Below are 16,542 nucleotides of genomic sequence, written 5' to 3' on the forward strand. Positions count from 1 at the left end.
CTGGAATTCATGTAGACCAGGCCAGCTTTGAACTCACCAAGATGTGCCTGCCCCTGTTTCCTGAGTGCTGGGATTAAAGGTGTGTGACACCAGGCCCAGTTTATTTTGTTTTTGGAAACAGGTCTCACCATGTAGCTAACCTAGGCTGGCCGCAAACTGCCAATCCTCCTCAGTCCACTTCCCGAGTGCTGACATTTACAGGCCTGTTCCACCAGGCTATGCGTGCCTCATGAACAGGCCTGATCAGAGGACAGCAGTGTCAGCCCACATGAAAGGTGAGTTTTCCGTCCTTGAGTGAAGGACTGGTGGTTCCAGGCAGTGTGAATGATTTCCAAGTTCTTGAAAACAATTTAGAAAGCTGTTTTCATCAAATGTTACAGCAAAGCTAACGGAAGCCCGGGCTTAGTACGTGGTCTCGCAGGTTGGTGTAAAATAAAGTACAAAAAAGCAAGAGAATCACAGGCATTCGAGCAGCAAACTACCTTCAGTGTTCCCAATCCAAACACGGGCACCCGCTGGAGAAAGAATGCAACAGCCATCACTAATCCATCAGCAATACAGTTTTGTATGTCAGAATTATAATTTTATTTCCTTTTAAAGTGTCCACTGTCCTTCATTTTTAAATCTTGCTTTACAACTCCTTTAAAATTATTTGCTGGGAGCTGGCGGTGGTGCTTTTTCTTGGAAAAAAAAAAATATATATATATATATAATAGTAGTTCCAGCTACTGAAAGTGAAGATGCTGAGACAGTAAGTCCAGACCAGCCTGAGCATGAGTTAAGATTCTTTCCCATCTATCTTTTTTTTTTCTTTCGAGACAGGGTTTCTCTGTGTAGTTTTGGTGCCTGTCCTGGATCTCGCTCTGTAGACCAGGCTGGCCTCAAACTCACAGAGATCCGTCTGCCTCTGCCTCTCATGCTGGAATTAAAACCACCTCCCGGCTCTTTTCCCATCTCTTCAAGGGGTTTTTGTTTTGTGCCTGCCTTTATCCCAGCAGAGACAGGTGGATGTTTACAGAGGAGTTCCAGGACAGCTAGGACTGTTACACAGAGAAACTCTGTCTCGAAAAACCAAAAATAAAAGTCTTTGTTTTAACTTTTTGAGACAGAGTTTCTCTGTGTAGCTCTAGCTGTCCTGGTACTCGCTCTGCAGACCAGGATGGCCTCAAATTCAGAGATCCGCCAGCCAGCCTCTGCCTTCCGAGTGCTGTGATCAAAATCAAAGGGATGTGCCACCACTGCCCAGATTTTTTTTTTCTTTCTTAAGCTGGAAGTAATAGTCCATGATGCCTATAATCTCTGTACCAGGGAGGCAGTCGGAGCTCTGTGAATTCAAGGCTAGCCTAGCTTACATAGTGAGTTCTAGGCCAGCTGGGGGTTACGCAGTGAGAGATTATCCATCCCTCACCCCCCCCAAAAAAGTTAATTCTGGAACTCCCAAACTCAGAGTTAAGAACTGCTAAATATCTAGGAACTTTAGTAGTTAAGAACGTTGAAGGACTGGGGGACGGAGTGACAGTCGCAGCGGGGGAGCCATCACAAGGATGCACTGTGCGCTGAGGGAGAAAGGAGTGAGGGACCACTGGCGGGGGAAATGGCATTAGAGAGGCTGCAGACTGAACCAACTCGAAAGTGCTATTAGAAGGGAGAAGGCATGAGGTAGGCAAGAAGGAGATCCCAGTTCCTGACCCGCAGAAATGAGAAGCACTATTGACTGGGCCGGAAGAGTGGGAGAAAAGATGAGAAACTCAAATGCGCACTGAGCCTGGAGCCAGGAAGCTGATTTGTTGTTAAAGACGATGAGGTAAATAGATAGCCGCGTATCCAAATAGAGGGGCACAGAGGAGTGACCGGCAGCAGGATGCGGGGTGAGCTCATGGAACAAAGGCCACCCTCGCTTCCGGTCTCGGGGCGTCGGCCCTAACCTTGTGCCCACTGCCCCGCCCCGACTTCTAGGCGGAGGCTTTAAGCTTTGCTCCAGACTGAGCACTACTCTTCCGACATCCGGCTGGCTGGGCTTGCTGGGGGCGGAAGCCCGCCTCGAGCGCAGAGCACCTCGGGAGCTGTAGTTTGGGTTGTGATCGAATTCCTCCCAAGTTCCGGAAGTAGGTCATTTGAAACGAAGGTCCAGAAAACGGTGGTGATCCCGGGGCAGGGTTCCCCTTCGCCGACGGCACGGTGCGCCTCGGACCGCATCTCCTCTCCGTAGGGCGTGGCACTTCCACGCCTCCACAATTTGCTCCACCTATAGGGAGACAGCGGGTCACCACGGAGTCCGAAGTCCCTGGCAAGGGTCCCAGCTCCGCATCCCCACGTGGCGGAGTGGCTCTGAGCCTGGTTACTCCCGTCCGCACCGGGATGAGCGGCTCCCGTCGGTTCTGCTCTTCCAGGGCGCTCAGCTCCGCCGGGGCCAGCAAGGCCAGTCTCAGCTCTCGAACCACTGGAGCCGCCACCTCGGCCACTGGTCGCTCCAACACCGCCTGTGGAAGCGAACCCTGAGCCCCGACGGAGCGGTGGCCTGTGCCCTGCCGCCCGTCTGCCGAGTTCCTGCGGCCCACGCCCTCGCCTCCCCCAGGTCCCACTCACGGCGCCCACGCGCGCCCAGCTTCGGGCAGCCTTGACCAGCTCAGCCTCATCCACGCAGAGCTTGTCGCTGCGTAGCACGGGCAGCAGCGCAGTGGCCGACAGCTCCAGGAAGCCACGGGTGCGGAGCGCCTCCTAGGGATCGGTGTTTCGATCAGGGCAGAAAAGAATGGCGTGGGGGGAGAGACAGGCCGCAAGTATAAAGATGGGGAGCTGTACCTGGCTGTGAGCCTCTATGAAGGCTATGCACCGCTCCTGCAGCGGCCCCAGGCCAAAGGTCACAGCAACCTGAGAGCAGAGTGAAGGTGGTCAGGCTGGAGACTGGAGAGGCCGTGTGACCCAGCTCTGCACACTAGGGACTGCCACAAGCCTGAGAGCAATCCCAAATGGGGAGACATCACAGCACATGCAATGTCTAATGAAATTGGACCTGGGGAAAACGCGGTGGCCATGAACACACAGGCCGATGATAAAGGAGGCCATGTTCAGGTCCTTCAAATTCCATCTTGGAGCCCAGGCTTGGCTTCTAAACTCCACATCCCACCTTTCCTCTGTGCCTGCTAAGAGCCATTTCCCACTCTTGTTTTTTTTTTTTTTTTTTCAAGACAGGGTTTCTCTATGTAGTCCTGGCTGCCTCGAACTCAGATCCTCTGGCCTCTGCCTCTCCAGTCGAGTGCTGGGATTAAAGGCGTGTGCCACTACCACCTCCCGGCCCCATTTCCCACTTTTAATAGAAGACCACTATGTAGCCCTGGCTGTCCTCGTACTCAGCTCTAATTGCCTCTGCGTCCTGAGTACTGGGATTAAAGGTGTGTGTCACCATGCCTGCCTTGCCCAGCCCTTTGACTTCCTCCTACGGATGACCTTACTGATGTGCTCTACACCCACAGATCTGGGCACAGGGTTTATCTCATCAGCAACCTTGAGTAAACATGCCCTCACATTGTTCTCTAGCAGATGTAGCCAGTCAAAGGCTTCTGGCATGTGGAGAGGCCAGGACCACATTCTCAAAATCAGATTCCTCCCCAGAGCTGCCCAGCAGTACCCACCTGCAGGGCCTCACAGACCAACTCCACATCCAGCACCTTCACCACAAACTCCAGGCATAACTGGGGACAGAAACGGAAGTGAATTGTGTGGAGGTGTCCTTGCTTCAAGACCTCAAGTCCTACCCTAGAAGGGTGAGTAGGCTTGCAGCAATGAGTCACCCAGACTCCCAGAGCCCCAGAGCCGCCTTGACTGCGTAGCTTTGGGAAAGAGAATTGTTCCGACCTGCAACTTAGCAAGCCTAGAGAGCCCGGAGGCTAGCAAAGCCAAGCCCGAAGCAAGCCCTGTGCACTTGTCTCCGCTGAGGCCCTCCAGACCTCCAGCCTCCTCCTCCCTCTCTCTCTTCCTCCACTGTTCCCTCCTTGACTCGATGACACTTCTATTTTTAACAGAAACCTAAATCTCACGGTTGACATCTCCCGCTCTTCCAGAAGCACTGGGTGGTGCCAGCTGTCTGGTCTCAGAGCCACCCACCTCTCCTGGACCGCCATTTCCATCTCGACCACACCCTCTTGACTTTGACACTAATCTGACTGGCCTGACAGGCCCTTTCCTTTCCCTTTTTTCTCAGTCCCTTTCCCCCTTAGCTCCTTTTGCCCAAAACTTTCAGTGAATCTCTACTCCCTTTGCATTAAGAGGACTCCAGGGGAGGGAAAGTTGAGACAGGGTCTTGCTGTGTAACTTTGGCTGGTCTAGAGCTCACTCTGTGGACCAGGGTGGCCGTGAGCTTGGTCTTATCCTCCTCTCTACCCTGCCTGAGTGCTGGAAAAAGAGGTATATACCACCACACCTGGCTAGTGCTGGCAATTGAACCCAGGGCCTATAGCATGCTAGGCAAGCGTTCCACCACTGAACTCCACTCCCAGCCTAAAGCAAAAATTTTTGAAACACCTGCATGAAGCAGCCTCCTGGTACCTTTCCAGTTTACCCCGCACCCATGTTCCCAGTCCAACCACCCCAGACATCTAACCAGCTCCTTGAGTGCCCTGTGACTATAATGCCATCTTCCCACTCTCCTGAACAAAACGCTACTTGTTTTCCAGCTCTAACAAAAGTTTCCTTCTCCAGGAATCTCTCTGCATCCATCAGCAGTCTGCCTATCACACTTACGTTTAGCTTTTTGAGACGAAGTCTCACTCTGTAGCCTAGGCTAGCCTTAACTCCCTAGGTAGTTCCGGCTGGCCTTAAACTTGCCATCCTCCTCAGTCTTCTGCGTGCTGGGACTAGCCGGAAGCACCATGGCCCATGCATGTTAAGTATCTTCATGTGTCTCTCTCCCTTCAATCACCGGCCAAAGCCCATTTACCCTTGTAGTGCAGAGCCAGCCACAAATACTTCCGACCCTCACTCAGCACACACTGAGCATGTGCAGATCCCAGGTACCTACTTCTGTCTGTGTGAGACGGTCAGACTGTGTCTTACTATTTTATTAATAAGAACTTTTAAGATTCCTTCTACAAAGGAGGCTATGAACTGAAAGGCAAGGGAAGCAAGTCGCCTCGCCTGAGACACCCACCTCTCGAAGTTCCTCCAGCCCATATTCCACAGCTGCTGTCAGCACCTCCAACACCTGCATGGGGGGCGGGCGGGCGGGGTGGGTGAGGAAGCAGAAGGGAGTTTCCCTGCCCCTTGACCCACAGCGTAATGGGCAGACCCCTGCCTCTTACCCCAGCCTCTCTCCTACCCGGCCCCCAGCTTGGTAAGCTCACAGAGTAGCGGTGCAGCTTGACGCTGTTGGTATACAGGAACTCCAGCACAGCTAAGAAGGCCTCAGCTGGCACAGTGCTTAGCACCACAGGACTAGGTACCCCCGGGCCCGGCTCTGTGCCCAGAAGTCTCTGGAAGAAGTTGCATCTGCAGGCCAGCAAGCACCGGTGGGCAAACACCTCCTGCCGTTCTCGGCCAACCACAAAGCAGACATCGCTGCGGAGAGAGGACAGGGAGCCAGAGAAGGGAATCTCGACCCCGGATCACACTTCCAGCTTTGCCTCTGCCACCCCGGGACTCACCCGGCTTCTTTTTATGTAAGGTCAAAACCCACGTCTGGGAGACTCGGGTCTAAATGCTAGTCTCAGTTCCTAGTCTCAGCTCCACCCTGGGACTTTCTATCTTTGTCTCTCAGGCTGCTCAGCCATGACCTCGGGGCTCAGAGGAGTTGGCTATGCTTGGTCAAACCGGGGTTCACGAAAGCTCGGGGCTCAGAGGAGTTGGCTATGCTTGGTCAAACCGGGGTTCACGAAAGCCAGGCGGATGGCTCCCCAGTCAGAGTCCAGGGGAAAGGAAACTCCCCTGGGTGCTGCTCCCATGAGATGCCACCTCAGCATTTTCAGTCTCCCTCCCGTAGGAGGGTGTGAGGATGTGGGGTAGAGAGCACACTGACTGCAGACAGACATGGCAAGTGATGCGCCATCATGAGGTGAGACCACATTTTCCATCTTCATAATCACTTCCGGCCCCAGCCTCTGGGCCTCTGAAGCTCTGCCTAAGGTGGAGGGGGAGGCAGCGGAGGAGAAAACTTCAGCTGCCAGTGCCTCCCTCCTACTCCCAGGCTCAAGGCCTAAGGGTCCACTCTTTAGGCCAGACTGTGACACTCTGCCCTCAAAAAAAAGAGAGAGAGAGAACTATGACAGTCACTAACCCTGGGGAGCAGGCAGCCTCTGAGCCGGTGGGGACGGGAAGCGGCAGTCCGTCTCCATCACCAGCCCTGCCCCCCAGTAAACTCTATTCCTGGTTCCAGACAGCACGAGCCTCTTGGGCAAGCAGTGGGCGGTCAGCAGCCTTGAACTACTTCCTGTCTGGGTCTCTGACCCAATCCTTTGTGTCTCGATCCTGTTCTGAATCCCTAGAGTTCTCTGCGCCTCTGTCGCTTCAAGGAAAGAAGTCCAGCACTCAGTCGAATGCCCAATGGGCGTGAGACAAGTCACATTCCGCCTTTCAGGGCTGAGAGGCTTGAGGATTCCTTCCTCAGGCCAGAGAAGGAAGGGCTGTGCCTGAATTCACACGGCTGCCCCCCCTCCTCCCTCCCCCCCACTGCCCCCACCTCAGGCTAGCATGGACACAGGCCAGTAGACATCCCCCCCTACTTGACTTCCTCATAGACTGAGTTCACCAGGGAGGCCAAGTGCGCCTTCCCGGCCTCTTCACCCTTAGCCTCCTCAAATTCATAGGCCCATGAGAGGCAGCTAGGGAAGCCCGCCCACCCCACCCCCCCCAGCGGGGGCAAGGGGGAGCACTGCCTCACCTGTACTGAGGGTTGTTGACAAGGCCTCGGAGCGCTGAGGAAAAGGGTGCAGCCTGCCCACGCACAGTCAGCCCTGGGTTCTCCATTTGTGGGATGAGCAGCAGAGCAAAGGGTGGGAATGGCCTAGGAGGCCCAACCAGGCCAAGAGCTAGTGAGGGGAGAGGCCTGAGAGGAAGGGCAGGAGCTGTGGAGGCCTGTGTGTGGAGCAGCTGAAGGTCAAGGAGAAAAGAGGCCCAGGCCCCTAATGAAGGCCTGAGGTTCAGGAAAGGGGTGCAGGTACTACAGAGAGGGCCCACAGAAGCTGAGGCTAGAAAGGCCTACGATCCCGGAGAAGCTGGTGGTAGATGAGGCCCAGGCTGGGAGCCTGCCCAGGCAGCGGCTGGGTTGGAAGCCTGTGAGTTTCCATGGAAACTGGAGCTGAGCCTGAGGAGGCCCCGCCCATCTCCCTATCCGCCCAGAAAAATATTTCAGAAGAGCCCTAAGAAGGGTTCGAGGGTCCTAGTGCCGGCTCCTGCCTACAGGGGGTTCAGAACTCAAGACCTCTGCCTTCCCAGTCCCTTCCCTACGGGTTCAGTTTAAGACCGGGATAGCCAGGCCTGAGACATCACCTCCTCAGGAAAATTCTCACCCCCTAAGTGTGGTTTTCAGAGCTCAGACTTAGTTTGCCTGGGAGGGGGCAGCCCCATGCCTCCCAGAGTGGGGGAGTTGAGTCCTGACAGAAGCAATAGAGCCTCTGGCATCCCTGAGAAGCAAGCATCCCTAGGGAGAGAGGCATCATATTCTAGATACTGGGGCATGAAGGAAGTGTGGCCAGCTGCGGACAAGTCCCAGGGCACCTGAGTGGGTCAGCAAAGGTCAAGAGACTGGATTTAGATTCACCACTGACTCATGGCTCTGCTAGGCCTGGGTCTTTCCCGCTGAGCCAAAGGCCTCCCCCCCTCAGCACACAGCTCTGAAGTAAGGAAGTCATCCAAGCCCCACCCTAGCTGTGCCCTGAAGCGGAAATGTTTGTCCTTGTTGAGGCTGATGGGAAAATGTAAAGCTATGACGTACTCTTTCCTGTGAGCCCAGATACTGGATTCCTAAGAAGCCGCCCCCACAGTCTCAAGGTTTTAGCACATCCCAGGCCCCTGTGGCTTGTTCACAAATGGCCAGGCCAGATGACTGGCCACTTCATAAAAAACAGGGGCTCGAAAGCAAGCACCCTTCTGATGAGCACAGCTACCCCCTCATCTGCAATACTCCAGAACTCCAAGCCCCCTCCCCCGCCCCCCCATAACTCAGGTACTCTCTCCCTGCAGCAGGTGCCCATAACATTAACACTTAGGTTATTCCAGAGTCTGGCTGGAGGGAGGAGTCCTGGGAAGGAGGGGCATGCTTGCTACAGCCATCCCATGGTAACTGCACAACAAAGCCTTCCCTGCCCACAGGCCCTCAGGGCACTCAGTGGAGACCGTGGGGCCAGCAGAGCTTGGAGGCCAAAGGCTGCAGGTGAGTCAGGTGCCTGAGGGAGTTTCAGGGGACGAGGGCATCCATCCCACAGATGATTCTGTTGGAAGGAGAGACCTGAGGACCAGGATGGAAGTTTGCCTCACTCGTCGCCTGCCTCCAGATGCAGCAGGTCAAGAGAAGTCACACCCTACTCAGAGCAGGGAAGACGATTAAATTCTGTACTTCTGAGGCTAGAGAGATCTACGGGAGTGACGGAGTCGGGTCTGTCCCTTCTGGCTATGGTCGGAAGAAACCCAGAAACCAGCTTCATGTTGCCATTCTGCTGGTGAAATCAAGCGGGAGGGGGGGAAAGGAAGTGGACTTTTAACTGCTCACCCCGTCAGCCTCCAAAGTGACCAAGGGAAAAGAACCCTGGGCAGAGGTTCCATGATCATTATCTAAGCAACTCCTTCCCTTGATTATATCTCTAACAGCTCTTAACCTTCTCTAAGCAGCCCACGCACCCCCAATTGATCTACTTGTTCCAAAGACACAGGTAAGAAAAGGGATATGGAGGAGCTAGACATGGTGATGTATGCCTATAGTCGACGAGGGAGGCGCTGAGTGTGCTCACACATCCTGTAATCCCGTCACTCAGGAGTTGGAGGCAGGGGGATGGAGTTCAAGGCCGGCCTCAGCCACACAAGTTGGAGGCCATGTGAGACATTGTCTCAAACACACACACACACACACACACACACACACACACACACACCTCAGTTTCACTGAGCAAGAGGCTAGGTGTAGGGAGCTCTCTGCCAGTGAGGGTCACTCCTAAGTGTGGATCTTCCAGCAGGCATGTCCATGGCTGGCAGGACCCTGCCATCTGGACGCCAGGAAGAGGAGACTACCAAAGACCTGGCTCTGAAATTACCACCAGGGAAGTCTGGAGGTCACCTGCCCAGCATTAACGAGACCCGACCTACAGGCCCAGGCCCAGCCTCCCGTCGTGGCTCCCTGCTGAGCCTACACCCATCCTTTTCCCGCCGCAACTCACTGGCAGGACCCCTAGTAGGCCCTGGGGGTCGACGGCTATCCCTGGGCCCAATGCCCCCTTTAGGTGCGCGAGTCAGCTTTTCTGGGCTACCGCTGATGCCTGCCCGTCGGATGGCACCCTCCTACCGCACAGAACCGGCACCGGGGGAGCGCTGGGAAGCAGCAAGCGCTCAGCGGGCCCTGGAGGCAGCGCTGGAAGCCGAGCTGAGCAACGCGCGCTACTCCGGTACCGAGGCGGGGAAATTGGCACAGGCTCTGTGCGAACAGATCCGCCTTCGGGTGCGGGAGCTCCGCCTACCCCGCTACAAACTGGTGTGCAGCGTGGTGCTGGGCCCACGCGAGAGACAGGGTGTGCACGTGGTCAGCCGCGCACTCTGGGATGCGGTGCACGATGGACTGGCCTCTGCCACCTTCACCAACACTTCGCTGTTTGCCGTGGCGACTGTCCACGTGGTCTACTGGGAATGATAAGGCCTTCAAGTTCTTAAAAACGGTTTATTATCCCAGGAGGAGCCCCCCCCCCACCCCCTGGGGCTCACATCCCAATAAATAAATGTCTGTTAATAAATAAAAGTGGTCCATAAATAATGCCCCCTAGCTGGGAGCTAAGGCTCAGGCTTATCTCAGGGAGAGAGGGTAAGAGACAGGGAGGGCAGGCCATGCCCAACTGTAGTAAAACTGGTCCCTGATTCCCTGGGGGATTCAGCCCAGAGCCCCCCAGTGAGGCACCAAAGGGACAGGAAGGGCCACAAAGGCAAGGGCCAGAGTCTTTTTGAGGCACAGGCCTGGGGTCGGAACCTAAGCAGGACTCCGATCCCTGAGCAGCCGCAGGGCATAGCGCAGTCGCTGGCGCAGGTCCGGGGAGCAGCCGAGCTGCCGCAGGTGGGAGGCGAGGTAAGTACAAGCACTGCGATTCCGGGCCACGAAAGTCACGAGGAGAGGCTCCCAGCCACTGAGGATCAACTTTGTGTGGTCCCCATAGAAGTTCACCTGCGCACACAAGGTCACAAGGGTCCAGGGCTTGGGCACCAGGCTCACAGACCTTCCCCAGAACCCTGGGGCCTACCCGACCTTCCCGCCATTGCTAGGATGGGCTCTTACCTGGACAGTGCCGTCACTAAAGAGCATGAGCAGGGCCTGATCAGTCTTGACCCACTGCAACAGCAGGGGCGGGGCCGGCACCTCCACCTCTTCCACACTGGGCAGATCTCCGCCCTGGGAGAACAGGCAGGTCGGGTCACCAGACCGGCATGAACTGGGTCTCTCTCTCTCTCTCTCTGGACGGCTCTTGCCCTTACAGGTTCAGCCACTATCTCTGTTTGGGCCACCCCTCCCCCATGACCAACAGCGGAGGATCAGAAGGTAGCAAAGGTGCACGAGTCCCCCTCAAGTGCCCCCACTGCAGCCCCCACACACCTTCATGAGGTGCTGCTCCATGTAGGAGGTGAAATACCGCAGGATGCCCAGCTGAGGCTGCAGGGCACGGGGCACAGACCCCACGGAGAAGGAGAAGTGCTTCGTGCTGGTGGGGTTGTAGTGCACAATCCTGAAAAGGGGGGGCAATGCAGAGAGGAAGAGCCTGGCATTGTCGTTGCCCACCCCCCTTTGGATCGGAGACCCCAGACCCCTGAGCAGAGAAGTGCCAAGGTGCAACCCTGCTTGGTACAACAGCACCCTAAATACAGAGCACCCCCCAAAAAACCAGCACTTACTTTCTATTGGCTGACAGGGCCATGTGTGTGCCATCATTGAAGAGTACGGCTACCCGGCGGCTGGACAGCTGATACCCAAAGCCAAACTTGTTGGAGTAATCGACCCACTTGCTGACCCACACCAGAGGTTCCGGCTGCGCCAAAGGGGCTGGGTTCTGTTCCGCTGTTACAGGAGAGGGAGGGAGTGAAGACGTTCCCCCGGCTTCTAGGTCCAAAAAGAGCTTGCCCAACTCTTCACATGTACCAGAGCCCAGCCTTACCTGGGGGCATGAAGGCCACACAGTTCCTCAGTGCACAGAGGGCAGATTCTACCACTGTGGCCACCGTCAGACCTTCTTCAAACCCTGGGGGGAACAGGATACTGACATTGAGGCATTGAGCCTCCCCTGGGCCCAGGTCACGTCCCTCGGCCAGCTGCTTCCTTCCGGCCCCGGGTCGCCACCCCAGCCACCTCCAGCACCTCTCATCTTGTGGCTCCTCACCATCTCCACTGCTTGCCAGCGTCCCACGGGGTGAACTGTCCTCAGCCGCTGTCTCTACCAAGCTGGCGGGGGCCAGACCTGAAGCTGCTGGAGCCTGGACAGTTGGGTAGAGAGGGAGTGAGATTAGACCCCAGAATTGAAATCCTTGAAAGTCCAGTGGCCCGGCCCTGTCCCTGGTGGCTCTCAGGGCACCCCAGGTCAGCCTCAGCTGGCTAATGAGACACAGCCAATTAGGCCACCACGAGGTTGGATGCTTCATCAGCCATTTATGCTGGGCTTCCCTCAGCTGCTAGGGTCAGGGTGAGTCAGGGGAATAACGCTCACGTGAGCACCTCACCTCAGGCCTGACATCTGGATGACCGATGGATGTGCGCATCAGGCCGCTCACCAAGCAGGAGACATTATCCCGCTCCTCAGAATGGTTCTTATCTGGGGGTGAGGGAGGACACAGCCCTCAGTGTCCGCCTGACCACATTTCACACACAGGCAGGTCTTCCCAAGTGTCTAGACAACACATGTTCTCCCCAAGAGTCTACAGACGCCCACACCTGGAACATCCCCTACTCAAATGAATGTAACCAGCACTCTACCGCTCTGTGCCCTCAGCCCAGCAACACCTGACTCACTCTTGTTCTTTTTCCTGCCAAACAGGCTCTTGGTAACTTTGGCAAACAGACTCCTCGCAGGGTTGGGGGGTGTCAGATCTGGGACTGCCACACAGCTGCTGACAGGGAGCCGATCAGGGGTGTAGCCCTGAGGAAGAGAGCCACGTCAACAGAGAAGTGAGACCCCAAGGGTCCTGCTCCCATCTGTCCTTTGAGACCATGCGGACTGAACTGCGGGGGGTCCAGAGAACCACGGACCTTCGTGAAGAAGTCATGGCGTAGGATCTGTTCAATAGAGGGGCGGTCTCGGGGTGAGGCCCGAAGGATGGCAGCCAGGAGCTGACGGGCAGGCAGTGAGAGGCTGGCAGGCAGCGTGTAGTGAACCTGCTTGATGCAGCGGTACGTCTCCTTCAGGTCAGCGGTCTCAAATGGGGGGCTCCCGCACAGCAGTGTGTACCTGTGTCCAGGGACGGGAGGTCAGGAGTCAAGTCGTGGGAAGACCCCGTCCATGCACCCGTCTGCCAGTGACCTTGGCACTCACATGACACAACCAAGTGACCACACATCTGCCTCGGGGCCATGGCCTTGTCTCAGCAGCACTTCTGGAGCCACGTAGTTGGGAGTGCCACAGATGGTCCTGAAAGAGGGTAGGGCGGAGAGGGGGAAGGCTCAGACCCAGCCCAGCACCCGCCCCATGCCTGCCCCTGCTGTGAGTTCAGACAAAGCAGCTGCCTGTCACCAAAGGCCAGAGAGTTCCTGCTTGTCTTGGGACAATGGATGCTGGGGATGGCAGCTGAGTCCTCACCCACCCGTCTAGTCCAGCTGCTCAGCTGCTCAGCGGCACAGGAGGAGGCCCTGACCCCATCACAGCCCCCTCTCCCAAGGTCACTACAAAGGGGCCGTGATGGATCCCCTCCCCCCACTCCCGTCTGTCACACACTCATTAGGCTGTCACCTCCCACAGTCTGTGCCGTACACAACCAACACCAGCTGTCATACCCCCCATGGGCACTCACCTGCCACACATGCTATCTGTGTTACACACACACCCTGACACAGAGTGGCATGTCCTGCCATTCCCACACTCAGTCTGTCTCACATACATGCTCACAGCCTGGCCTGTTTTCCCCATCCAACACAGGGTCAGCCATACAGTTCCAAAAATCCTTAGACTCCTCTCTGTGTCAGGGACTCAGGGCACCCCCCCATCTGTGCCACATTGAGACGGTTGTCCTAGGCTGCCACCTCTACCCTCACACATACGGACAGCCCATCACCCCATCCCTGTTTATCCCAAGCACACATCAGGTCACCTTGCTTTCCACATACACACTGTCACACTGTCCATCATCTGTGTCATATACAGACTGTGGCCATCATCCCCTCACTTACTTTTTCCTCTGCTCCGGGGGCTCTAACCGAGCCGCCAGCCCAAAATCCCCCACCTTCAGCTCCATGTTATCAGTGATGAAAAAATTTCCTAGATAGTGGCAGAGAGACGTGTCGGATCCTTCTTCACTCGATCTCTTCCCTCCCGAGATCCCCACCCTTACGGACCAGACCCAGGAATCTCACCCAGCTTGAGGTCTCTGTGCAAGATACCCCTCTGGTGCAAGTACTTGAGGCCTGAAAGGATCTGACGCAGGTAGTAGCGAACCTCTGGTTCCAACAGGGTGTGCCGGGCCTTCCAGATGTGGGCCAGGGACTGCAGAAAGCCAGTTTCAGTCCCTGCTTGCCTCCCCAGACCCGCCCTCCAGCTGTGCTTGCTAAGGATGACAGGAACCCAGCTTTGGATATTAAGGATCCACTTCCTTTCCCAACCCTGTCCCCGATGAATCCCCCTTATTCCGGACCTTTCGGCTACAGAGCTCCAGGAAAATGTATATGTTGTCAGCATCCTCGAAATGGTGCGAAAAGCGAACGATATGGCGGTGCTGAAGATCTCGGTGCAACTCGATCTCGTTTAGGATCTGCGACGAGGGCCCGAGATCGTCATCTTTCCAGGGTTCCCACGCCACCATCCCCTCCCTACCCCTTGGTCCTCAGGGCTTGGACCCACCTTCTCGCGCTGATGCGGCTTAGCGACGCGGCTCTGCGGGATGACTTTGACCGCGTAGGCTACACCAGTCTCGGTGTCAGTGGCTTCATAGCAGCGGGCGAAGCCTCCCTAGGAGGAGGAAGATGCATCGGCCTGGGCGCTCCGGAGAGGCACGGTCGGGCCCGCAGGGCTCTCCTCCACCTCCGTCAGCGCCACCCCAAAGCCCCCGACCTACCTTGCCCAACAAGCGGCCCTTGATGTAGGTACGGCCGCTGCACGGGTCGGTGATGAGGCGACCCGGGTCCGGCGCTGGTGGCCCGGCCAGCACCTCAGGCTCCGACCGCGGCGAGGCACTAGAAGGCGGCCCCGGGCCGGCGGGGGGCGCGGGCGGTGCGGCCGCGCGCGGGAAGGGGCGCGGGGACAAGAAGCCGGCGGCTGGCTCCATGCGGGCGGCGCGGCGCAGCGCCGGCCCGAGCTAGTTCTCGGTTCCGCCCGGCCCCGGCTGCGCGTGGCGCTGCCTGGTTTCTCTACGCTGCGATCGCGCCCGAGGGAGCCCGGCGTTTTTATCAATGAACGCCTGCCCCCTCCCAGGTGTCTCGTCATCGCGAGCTCCGCCCCTTTCCTGGCTGCCCGGCCTGGAGAAGCCACGCCCTCGGCTCGGCCTTACGTCACCTGAAAGACCCTCCCCCTGCCCGGACAGACTTCAAGGCCACGCCTCCCGCTCTGGCCTTAAAGGCGCCGCGGCAGTGCTAGTCACCCCAGCAGGTGCTCTTCTTTTTTTCTCTCGGCTACCCCATCCACGTGGTGACTACGTGTCCTGCCAAAGGCGGCCCCTTTCTTTCTTCATCCTTCCGGGTGTATGCCGAAATCGGAGTTGGAGGCCAGGTATCCGGAGGCCTCTTCTGAGCAACAACAGGGATCAGCGTTCCAGCTGGGAGAAGAAAGGCAGGGGTGGCGCAAACTTTCCTCCGTGCACGTCACCAACCAGGGCGGTCTCCTGTAAGCGTCTCATGCTCTGCGACAGAGCCCGTAGTCCTAGCCTAGTGTGCCCTCTTTGGGAACCATGGAACAGCACGCTTCGGAACCTGGTCTGGGACTGTACAGTGGGTTTGTGGAACACAGCCTGGTAGTCAAGGTTTGGTTTTGTATTCAAGACAGGGTTTCTCTGTGCAGCTCTGTCTGTCCTGGAACTCACCCTGTAGACCAGGCTGGCCTCGAACCCAGAGATCCACCTGCCTCTGCCTCCTGAGTGCTGGGATTAAAGGCACCACCAGGCTTCAACATGGAATCTTTTTTTTTTTTTTTTTTTTTTTTTTTTTTTTTTTTCGAGACAGGGTTTCTCTGTGTAGCTTTGCGCCTTTCCTGGAGCTCACTTGGTAGCCCAGGCTGGCCTCGAACTCACAGAGATCCGCCTGGCTCTGCCTCCCGAGTGCTGGGATTAAAGGCATGTGCCACCACCGCCCGGCTCAACGTGGAACCTTAATCCCTCTGACTTTGTCCAAGGATCGAACATCTCCACCTGGCTTTGTGGGCTTTGTTTTCCCTCGGCGCTATCCATTCCGACCTCGATTTACTGAAAACATCTGATGAGTGACAGGCACTGCCTCCACTAAGAATGGTCAACGCTGCAGCCCTCCTTTAGTTTACGCGATTCTACTTTATGCAAGTAGAAGTAAATACATAAAGTAATTACAGGTTATGAGGAGTGCTAAGAAGGAAGTAAACACAAGAACAGCCTAGAACCTGCTCTACAAAGAGTCGTCAGGAGAGCCAACAAGTACATTCACCCGATCCCTGCCACCTAGTTGTTTATCTCAGAACTCTCTTTGTAGACCAGGCTGGTCTGGAACTCAAAGATCTGCCTGCCTCTGCCTCCCGAGCGCTGGGATTAAAGGCGTGAGCCGCCGCCGCCGCCGCCGCCGCCGCCGCCGCCACCACCACCTGGCCAAATGTGTCTTTTTTTGAGACAAGATTTTATTTATTCTAGGTTAGTCTCAAATTCGCAGTGTATGTAAAGATGACCTTTGTTCTAGTCAGTTTTCTATTGCTGTGATAAACACCATGGCCACAGGAAACATGGGGAGGAAAGATTTATTTCATTTTACAGGTTACAGTCAATCATAGAGGGAAGCCACGGCAGAAGCTGAGGAACTGAAGCAGAACCCATGGAGGAATGCTGCTTACGGGCTTGTTGTCTCATTTGCTCTCGGTTAGCTTTCTTATTTATTCATTTAATTATACGTGTATGTATGTGAGTGTGTACATGCAAGACACCCAAGAAGGAGGCTAGAGGTGTTGAATTCCCCTGGAGCTCAGGTTAGAGGCAGTTGTGAGTCACCCATTGTGG

At 56.1% G+C, this 16,542-nt stretch overlaps 3 protein-coding genes across 9 annotated transcripts; 1 reads left to right on the top strand and 2 right to left on the bottom strand.

Moving 5' to 3' along the window:
- Positions 1 to 561: 561 nt before the first annotated feature.
- Positions 562 to 7,258, bottom strand: Btbd19 (BTB domain containing 19). The gene is made up of 8 exons (XM_006993482.4): positions 6,872 to 7,258; positions 5,340 to 5,553; positions 5,147 to 5,200; positions 3,633 to 3,692; positions 2,803 to 2,871; positions 2,587 to 2,718; positions 2,355 to 2,480; positions 562 to 2,245 (listed from the first exon to the last, which is right to left on the bottom strand). Exons 1-8 carry the CDS (start codon positions 6,955 to 6,957, stop codon positions 2,111 to 2,113), a joined length of 876 nt encoding a protein of 291 aa, XP_006993544.1. The 5' UTR covers positions 6,958 to 7,258; the 3' UTR covers positions 562 to 2,110.
- On the top strand, positions 5,547 to 9,931 carry Dynlt4 (dynein light chain Tctex-type 4). 7 transcript variants are annotated; one of them, XM_042271687.2, is made up of 3 exons: positions 5,547 to 6,046; positions 8,797 to 8,858; positions 9,156 to 9,931. In XM_042271687.2, the coding sequence occupies exon 3, from the start codon at positions 9,161 to 9,163 to the stop codon at positions 9,824 to 9,826; it is 666 nt and encodes a 221-aa protein (XP_042127621.2). In that variant the 5' UTR covers positions 5,547 to 6,046; positions 8,797 to 8,858; positions 9,156 to 9,160; the 3' UTR covers positions 9,827 to 9,931. The 7 variants fall into 7 exon arrangements, with proteins under 7 accessions (XP_042127621.2, XP_042127622.2, XP_042127617.2 ...); XM_042271688.2 differs by having other exon boundaries at positions 9,159 to 9,931; XM_042271683.2 differs by lacking the exon at positions 5,547 to 6,046 and adding an exon at positions 8,122 to 8,362 and having other exon boundaries at positions 8,431 to 8,858; positions 9,159 to 9,931.
- Plk3 (polo like kinase 3) lies at positions 9,840 to 15,146 on the bottom strand. Its single transcript, XM_006993487.4, has 15 exons — positions 14,431 to 15,146; positions 14,217 to 14,324; positions 14,011 to 14,127; positions 13,733 to 13,862; positions 13,550 to 13,637; positions 12,699 to 12,794; positions 12,416 to 12,614; positions 12,179 to 12,305; positions 11,890 to 11,981; positions 11,553 to 11,646; positions 11,331 to 11,414; positions 11,071 to 11,233; positions 10,775 to 10,904; positions 10,460 to 10,573; positions 9,840 to 10,348 (listed from the first exon to the last, which is right to left on the bottom strand). The coding sequence occupies exons 1-15, from the start codon at positions 14,638 to 14,640 to the stop codon at positions 10,157 to 10,159; spliced, it is 1,944 nt and encodes a 647-aa protein (XP_006993549.2). The 5' UTR covers positions 14,641 to 15,146; the 3' UTR covers positions 9,840 to 10,156.
- Between the last annotated feature and the right edge of the window lie 1,396 nt (positions 15,147 to 16,542).

This window comes from Peromyscus maniculatus, chromosome 2, assembly GCF_049852395.1.
Source record: "Peromyscus maniculatus bairdii isolate BWxNUB_F1_BW_parent chromosome 2, HU_Pman_BW_mat_3.1, whole genome shotgun sequence".
Taxonomy (NCBI): Eukaryota; Metazoa; Chordata; class Mammalia; order Rodentia; family Cricetidae; genus Peromyscus; species Peromyscus maniculatus.

Coding starts and splice junctions, on each gene's coding strand:
- Plk3 (XM_006993487.4), bottom strand. CDS start 14,640: ATGGAGCCAGCCGCCGGCTTCTTGTCCCCGCGCCCCTTCCCGCGCGCG. Junction 14,325..14,430: donor AGGGCCGCTTGTTGGGCAAG/GTAGGTCGGGGG, acceptor TCCTCCTCCTAG/GGAGGCTTCGCCCGCTGCTA. Junction 10,574..10,774: donor TGGAGCAGCACCTCATGAAG/GTGTGTGGGGGC, acceptor CTGTTCTCCCAG/GGCGGAGATCTGCCCAGTGT.
- Btbd19 (XM_006993482.4), bottom strand. CDS start 6,957: ATGGAGAACCCAGGGCTGACTGTGCGTGGGCAGGCTGCACCCTTTTCC. Junction 3,693..5,146: donor GGCTGGAGGAACTTCGAGAG/GTGGGTGTCTCA, acceptor TTCTGTCCCCAG/TTATGCCTGGAGTTTGTGGT. Junction 2,246..2,354: donor GACGGGAGCCGCTCATCCCG/GTGCGGACGGGA, acceptor GTCTCCCTATAG/GTGGAGCAAATTGTGGAGGC.
- Dynlt4 (XM_042271687.2), top strand. CDS start 9,161: ATGTCCATGGCTGGCAGGACCCTGCCATCTGGACGCCAGGAAGAGGAG.